This window comes from Arachis hypogaea, chromosome 5, assembly GCF_003086295.3.
Source record: "Arachis hypogaea cultivar Tifrunner chromosome 5, arahy.Tifrunner.gnm2.J5K5, whole genome shotgun sequence".
NCBI classification, from domain to species: domain Eukaryota; kingdom Viridiplantae; phylum Streptophyta; class Magnoliopsida; order Fabales; family Fabaceae; genus Arachis; species Arachis hypogaea.
The window spans coordinates 9,648,213-9,656,493 of NC_092040.1; the positions used below are offsets into that span (position 1 = coordinate 9,648,213).

The 8,281-nt window shown below is 29.6% G+C and overlaps 1 protein-coding gene across 10 annotated transcripts; it reads left to right on the forward strand.

Annotated features, from left to right (window-relative positions):
- Positions 1-2,031: 2,031 nt before the first annotated feature.
- Positions 2,032-6,870, forward strand: LOC112800653 (RNA pseudouridine synthase 7-like). 10 transcript variants are annotated; one of them, XR_011881779.1, is made up of 8 exons: positions 2,032-2,229; positions 2,562-2,594; positions 3,083-3,183; positions 3,270-3,357; positions 3,885-3,982; positions 4,078-4,176; positions 4,623-4,683; positions 4,952-6,870. XR_011881779.1 is itself a non-coding variant. In XM_072236674.1 (7 exons), exons 2-6 carry the CDS (start codon positions 2,592-2,594, stop codon positions 4,648-4,650), a joined length of 318 nt encoding a protein of 105 aa, XP_072092775.1. In that variant the 5' UTR covers positions 2,032-2,229; positions 2,562-2,591; the 3' UTR covers positions 4,651-4,683; positions 4,952-6,870. The 10 variants fall into 10 exon arrangements, 1 of the variants encoding a protein (XP_072092775.1); XR_011881776.1 differs by having other exon boundaries at positions 4,089-4,683; positions 4,952-6,480; positions 6,568-6,870; XR_011881777.1 differs by having other exon boundaries at positions 4,089-4,683; positions 4,952-5,051; positions 5,546-6,870.
- Positions 6,871-8,281: the final 1,411 nt, after the last annotated feature.

The following is an 8,281-nucleotide window of genomic DNA, read 5'->3' on the forward strand; positions in this document are numbered from 1 at the left end:
GGACAAATTAGACACAAAAATTGATGTGTTCAAATTTTAAAAAGATCAAAGACTTAAATATATTTTTAAATTTTTAAAAAGTTAAATATTCACAGACCAAAAAATTAAGAATCAATTTATCCTTTTCTTTTTTTAGCATTTTTTCTTTCAATTTTATTGTATTTTTATTTTTTCCAGTTTTCATTATTAATTTAAATTTCTACGTGCATAAAATTAATAACATACTATTATTCATTGTTTTTATTTGGATTTGATTTTGAATTACACTTTCTTTCATGTTTTTGTATTTTTTTCCACCTATAACGCTTATAAATTCAATTATAAAAATGCTTTGTTTTTGTTTAATTTATATATGATATTGTATTATTTGATTATTTAAATAGATGTTGTATAAAATTATAGATACTACGTATATAAAATTATAAATGTTATAAATATTATATATACTTAAATACATGTGCAATTATATATATATGTGTGTTACCTATCTATTCTATTATAAAAATTGAGTTTTTGTATTTATTGATAAAATTGATGTGGCATACTTCTGAGAATGTTTTTTAATTTATTTTTTTTAATTCATTAAATACAATTCATTACGATGACTTAATTATATTAACTAATTGATTTAATTAGATATTTAAGTATCACATAATTTAATGTTATTTATATCAATTAATTGAATATAATTGTTAGAGTATAATTAGGATCAATTAGATCAATTAGTATTATTCAACATATCTGAATATTTATTATAGGATATTACGTCTTTATTATTTCGATTCTCTTATCACCTATAAATACTCTTTTATATTATATCATTCTACATAAATTGAATACTCACAAACATTTTTCTTATTGCTCCCTCTCCCCTTTCTAACATGGTATCAGAACCATGGTATCCTCCTTGAAGAGGATAAGTTGATTTTCTTCTGGTGAAATCACCATGCTTTTCATACTTTTCTTTCATGCCATTTTTTTCCCTTCTCTTTTACCAATGCTTTCATGTTTTTCTAACCTCACCGATTAGCTCATCCACTACTTACTTATTCTCATTGAGAAACCATATCTTTTTCGTCACCTTCCAATAGTTTGTCATCTCTTTGCACTGTCACTTTTCAACAGTTTTTCGGCAGTTCGCCATCTTTTCAGCAGTTGGCCACTTTTGCAGCAATTTCGTCTGCGTTCTCTTCCGGCAGTTCCGTCTGCGTTCTCTTCCGACAGTTTCGTTTGTGTTTTCTTGTGGCAGTTCCGTCTGTGCTTTCTTGTGGCAGTTCCGTTTGTGCTTTCTTCCGTCAGTTCCGTTTGCGCTTCCTTTTGTCAGTTCTGTCTGCGCTTCCTTCCGATAGTTCTGTCTGCGCTTTTTTCAGGCAGTTTCGTCTACTCCCGTTCTATCAGTTTATGCATTTTTTTATTTAGTTGTTTCAAATAAGTTTCAAACTCAAGTTGTCACTTAAGTTTGAGGAGGGATGTTAGAGTATAATTAGGATCAATTAGATCAATTAGCATTATTTAACATATCTGAATATTTATTATAAGATATTACGTCTTTATTATTTCTATTATCTTAGCACTTATAAATTTCCTTTTATATTGTATCATTATACACAACTTGAATACACACAAACCTTTTTTCTATTGCTCTCTCTTACCCTTTCTAATAATAATAAATACAATTTAATTTAGTAGAAGTTTATTGTTTTATATATATATCACTACTAGAAAACTAGTTATTACAGACGGATATTTCTGACGGATTTTATCCCACTGAAACACAGAGGGAATTTCAGAGGAATTTTTTGTCGGAAAACAAAAAAATGGATTAGCATAAATTACAGACGGAAAAGAAAATCCGTCGATAATTCCGTCGAAAAAATTAATTTTTTTCATGAAAAATAATTACAGACGAAAAAATCTGTCTGTAATTAAATAAAAAATGATATATTTTATTAAATTATTACAGACAGAAAATCTGACTGTAATTTAAAATTTTCCGTCGAAAAATATTAAAATAAGGGTGGTGACTGAAAAGCTCACCGTTTCAATCACGATACTTCTACAAATCTACACACTCATCCCTTCTAAATCCTCCATCAGCGGCGCATCTCAGCTTTGGTTCAGTCGCACAGAAGCTCCGTCACACCCGTTCCCGGATCTTCTCGGGGTGTTGCTTGCCTCTCTCCTTTCAAATCCAAATCTGCAATCCGCTAATTTAGCCAAAGTTTGGAGGTTAGATTTTCAATTTCACGCAATTAATTCTTCCTTTTCCAATGGATCTTCTCCGTCACGCTCTCTTTCGTTCCTCCTCCTCCTCCGCCACCGCCTCTGCTGCCATTGTTCGGTTGTTCCTCTGAGTTCTCGGAAGCTTTCGCCGCTTTCACGACTGCTCGCATCGCACGATCTCTCTCTATCATCCATTGCGTCGCACGAGCCCCCTCCTTGTGATTCTGTTGCTTAGGGTTCAATTTTTCTGTGCCAATTTTAGATTTATCAATTTTTCTTCACAGTTTCTATCTTCTTGTTGTTGTTAATGCTGATTGAGCTTCTTGTTCCTGTTGCAGTTTCTATCACATGCTGGTATCTCAAAACAGATGGTAATTTTGCCCTTTCTATTCTCTTTCTTCTGTTTAAATGTTTTTAATTTCCAGCTTAGGGATTCAATCACCTGTTCTGAGCTTGTTCCACGATTCTACTCTATTTGTGTTTTTTTTTTTTTGTGTGTGGATAAATGCATTGCTTTCAATCATTCATCTTGGTTAATTGTTTTTGGAATCCTAGAATTGCACATTCTTAATTAATGAGTTTTCTAGCAATACAGTGAAATTCATTGAACTCTTATAGATATAGAATGGAATTGAACTTCTAGATTATGGCTTCTCTTAATCACTTATTGCAGCAGATAAATTTATCTATGCAGAAATTATAGTATTAGGACACAACTTATGTATTTCATGTTATTGAAAACTTAAACTCTTATGTTTATCATTAAAAAGTTCCCCTTTTTATATCATGAACGAGTACCCTTAGTAGAACCTCCAAAGGAAAGAGCTGCTTTTTAATACAATTTAGTTGCTTGTTGTAGGTTAGTGCAGTGAAATGTGGAAGGATTCAAGTTGATGGTGAGAGGGTACTAGTTTCATACATAGTTAAATCATCACAGAAGATTAGCCATTTCGTACACAGGTTTGTCTTTGCACTGAAAGCTTTGCATTTTTACTTTTGTGGTTTAGAAGTGATTAAGCTTGAAACTGATGCCGCAAAGATTTTAGGCATGAACTGCCTGTGATGGCTTCTGAGGTTCCGATTCTCCAAAAAGAACTAGACGTGCTGACCGTTTGTAAACCTACATCTGTCCCTGTAAGTATGCATTAACAAGTGAACTATATTTGCTAGTCCCTGTGATTGCTTTTTCTTTTCCTGTGGAAAATTTTATACTTTTTTGTTTTCCTTGTCCTTATTATTTGAGTTAATGTGGTGTTGTTGCTTGTTAGTTTGGTTGTCCTATTAAGGGGAAATGTTAGGGAACAAACAGTTTGAAAAAAAACATTGATTTAGAATTTTTGCATAACTCAAAATAAAGTATATCCTTTGCTTAGGAGGTGGTTCTTTTGTTCATTCTTCAGTTTTCTAACTTTGGTTCTGTTGCCTCTTTCTTCTTTTTGCCTGTATTTTGGTTACAAATCATATTGATCATTTCAGGAACATCACATTTGAACTGGTTGTGGTTCTGTGTCTGTTATAGTGTATGGGGATCTTGAGAAACCAGCTCTAATCACTTATCCAGACCTAGCACTAAATTGTGAATGCATATGTGTATTCTTTCATCCATTCTTTTTATTTTATTCAGAAGGTTGAATTAATTGTTCACTTATCTGTTTGTGCAGATATGTCATGTTTCCAAGGATTATTTTTCTGTCCAGAGGCAGCTTCTTTGTTGCTTCACAACTTCTGCATATATCATATCAGTCCTCCTGGACACGAGGTCTGTAAGAGATTGATTTCAATATACATTTTCTTTTCTATTTAGAAAGTGAATTTTATAATTCACATAGTTTCTCCTCTTGGAACTTCCACAAGAGTTGTTGCAGTTGGGAATTGGTGCAATTTGTCCTGATGACCCTATACCTTCTTTGAAGACTTAGCAGATCAAATAGTTGAGATTCTCAACTATTTTGGGTAAATTACATTATAATCACACTGTTGATAACTTAGTTTTAAGGGTGGTTAGGTTTCACTGTGTAGAATATACCATTATACCTTATAGTTAAAGTGATGTACATAAAGAATTATTGATTGTACTTTACTGTATTTATTACCATGAAGTTATGAAATATAATTAATCTGATTTTGTGAATTGAAGTTTTCTGTTTTGTATTTGCATGTTAGTCTTTTCTATTTTCTGAACTGCAGAGTTATTAGCCAACTATCATTACTTATGTATATCTAATAAGTGTAGCAATTTTTAAACAATGCAAGAAGATTGCTATCTTTGACAATAAAGATTAATGAAGTTTAAATTCTAAGCCATTCAACTAACAATGGGATGCATATCATATATAGATACTAATTAGATCTTAGTAATTTTCATTGAATAATTTTTTAATATGTGTTGCAATAATCAGAGCTGGTACCAGGAGGTATCAAAGCTAAAGGCAAATATGAGTCTCTACAAAGGACTCAGAGGTATTATTCACTTATTTCCCTTCTAATAATAATGATAATTACAATAAACACTTAAAGTTAATTACATACCTTTCAATAATAAATTAATAATATGGATATGTATGTTATAATATTAAATAATTGCTTCCACGAAGATATTTTTATATTCAAAAATTGTTAAATTGATTTCATATAGTAATAATAATTGAATTTATTAGCAAAAATCATAATATATAATGGAATATATATAAATTATATTACAAAATTTACTTGGCAATGTAAAACACAGGCACTTACTTAGGGAAGATCTTGGACCATTGAGCATAAAGGAGTTGTAGAATCTTGAGAAATAGCTTGAAGGTTCTTTAGCACAGGCCAGGCAGAGGAAGGTCAGTGCAAACACCTATCTATTATTTTTCATTTGCTTCTTTCTTTTTGTTCAAATTTGTTCTTTGATTGCTTTCCTTTATCTTTTTTTTATATATAATTATTTGGTTACTTTTCTTTGATTGTATATATAACATGCCTGATAATAAAGGATCTAAAATTAAATCAGTGGGTTAATTAGGGTACAATCTAGTTTAACTTGATTCAACAAAGTTTTGACTGTTAAATTAAACATCATATAAAGTTGAAAAGTGAAAGTAAGGGAAAGACATAAAAGTAAAGAGGAGGGGAAATGCTTAATTACTTGGTAATGAAACATTATCATGCAAAAAATTTAAACTGCTTTTTTTTTAAATTTCTTCTCAAAGCACTAAGTTGATCAACACAAGCAATAAATTGTTAGAAAAATAATTGAGAAATTTCTAGCAGTTCAGAAAATAGAAAAGTATCCCGTTTAGTTTCAGTTGACAATCATGTAACCTATACTAAAAGACAGGATGCTTGTATAACGTAATTGTCAACTGTTGGCTCGAAAGTGTAAGTACATTTTCAAAATTTTGGTGAGGCTTGCTTCCGTAGCAAAGGGGAAGAAATGAAACAAACATGAACAATCAAAGTCTCAGGCAAGTTCTCAAGTTCTACTCATATCATCTGTTGATTTTATCTGTAAATAAGTAAACGATGTTCTGTTGGCTAAGATTGTGATACTCTTCTCTTCACTTGACTAACTTTTTACTTTTTAGCTAGTTGTTGATGCCAATTAGACTATAATTAATCTTTATAGCTGACAGAGGGTTTTGGTAGCTAGTGGATATTACTCAACCTATTTGAGTTATAGGTTTTTTCATCTGATTTATGATATCTTGTTTCTTGTGGTGAACATTTAGGCTTCTTGCACTGGCTACTTCCTTTGCTAAGAGTATTAATAGTCCATATACTGTGTCTATAAAGATTAATATAAAAAAGGCTTCTTGCTAAGTGTATTCTTAATTGTTTGCTTCAAGAGAAGGAGAAAGATCAGTGGGTTGTTGCTTTTTATTTTGGAGCATATATACGACTATATATTGCTCCTACTACAACTTTCTTTTCATCTTGTATCTTTCTTTTTTACTTGATTTCTACATGCAACCATCATCCGTGTATTTGCTTCTCTGCTGATCTCTCATTTCTCTCTGACCTTTTTTAAAAGAAAAGAATACACCTTTATTTTTATTTTTTTTCTATTGGGGGTTATGCATTTTTATTCACAATCATCGAGTACAGGAGTATACTTTCTAGTTATTAAGAAGCACCACCAGTTATTAAGGAGACTCCTGTTCTAGTTCAAGATTCTGCAAAGATTAAAGAAGCACCACCAGGTTCTTTCTCTTTTTCTCCTATTAAATTTGCAGCCCCAAATCGAAAGTTACTGGAACTAGATCAGATGTTGAGGTGAGCTTCACTTGTGAATTTGTTACTTGAGATGAAGAATACACTGTATATAGATTATGTTGTCACTATTTTTTTTATTTTTGTCAGAATTTGATACTTGGAAAACAGATGAAAAATAAAAAAATATAAGGAGGCAGAGAAGCCTGAGGCAGAGGATCAATTCATGACCCCACTGTTTGAATCAATGCACACAATAATGATGAATGGTTTCTATACAGATGAAGTTCCAATTTTAGAACCTAATTAAGCAACTTTATTGTATATTTTGACTTAATTAGAGGACAATAGTTGGTGTATCAATGCACTTTGTTGATGTATGGTTGTTACTTGTTATTATAATTGATGTATCAACATTGTTTATATTTTGAAATATATTAACTTGTTTGTTTATAGTATTTTTTTAGTTTGATAATATGATGAATTTATTTATTTTTTGAAATATTATAAATATTTGAAGACAAATTAGATAAAAATTTGTATTAAATTTATATTTATTTGTATGAAAACAAGTTTATTTTGTAATTGAAAAAATAAAAAAATTATTTTACCTTACTGACAGATTTACAGACGGATTTTTTGTCTGTAATTAGAGTGTGAAATGATTTTCCAAGGTTTAAATTACAGACGGAAAATCCGTCTATAATTAGAGACAGAAAATCCGTCTGAAAATCTGTCTATAATTACAGACGAAAAATCCGTCGAAAAGTTTGTCGCCTTTGGGAAATAGATAGAAAATTTACAGAGGAAAAATCCGTCGGTAACTGGTAAAAATCCGTCTGTAATTTTCCGACGGAAAAAAATCCGTCGGTAAATAATTTCCGACGGGGCTTTTACCGAGGGACAAAATCCGTCGGTAATTTCGTCGGTAACCAAAAATTCGTCTGTAATAAAGACTAAATCTGTCTGTAAATTTGTCTGTATTAATCCATTTTCTAGTTGTGTATATATATATATATATATATATATATATATATATATATATATATGACAAAATAAAATTGTAAAAATAATTTTTTTGTCACTTTGGATATTTTTAATTTTTTTTCTCTTTACGTGTAATTTTATTTTACGTTAACTTTGTTTATTTAATGATAAAATATACTCATGTTAATTCTATCATATAATAGTTTGTTTCTCTCCTATGTATTTTGATTTGTATAGTTACTTGAATTGTTCTTTATTTTTTTATGACTTGATAATTTAAATAAAAAAATAAGGAAAAGAAAAAAAACGATGGCCAAAAGCAGAGGCTAAAAGCCTAAAGCAGCAACATCATCATTTCTCAGCATTATTATTATTAATACGAATTTTATTATTTCTTTTCTAACATTCTTTGATATGAGCTTCATTTTTTCTTTATTATTATTAATTCTTTTGTTATTTTTTCTCTAATTATAAATCTCGTTATAATAATTCTTTGATAAAATATTTTTTGGTCTAATAGATTTTTTTCTATTTTTTTTGTCAAAAATAATTTATATTAGAAAAAAAAGAAGATACAAATTAAATTTTAAAATTTAAATTTAAAAAAGATGTGCAAAGGATAACTATTGAATTTATTTGGTAGATTTAAAATCTTTCTATTATCGTTATTAAAAATTTCAAATACTATTATAAAATTCTAGATATTTTTTATCTTATTGTTTTTAAATTATATATTATACCGTGTATTTGAAGAATTTCATCTTTTTTTAAATAAGTGTGATATTATATACTTTTTGGAAACAAAGAGATAATGAAGTTGAAGTGAGTAACAAAATTGATTATACAAACTTTTAGAATTTCTAGCACAATTGACAAA

What these genes read in the sequence shown, in the direction of transcription:
- LOC112800653 (XM_072236674.1), top strand. An exon ending in ATTAGCCATTTCGTACACAG is followed by an intron (nt 3,184 to 3,269) that starts GTTTGTCTTTGC and finishes CAAAGATTTTAG; the next exon opens with GCATGAACTGCCTGTGATGG. An exon ending in TCAGTCCTCCTGGACACGAG is followed by an intron (nt 3,983 to 4,622) that starts GTCTGTAAGAGA and finishes TGCAATAATCAG; the next exon opens with AGCTGGTACCAGGAGGTATC.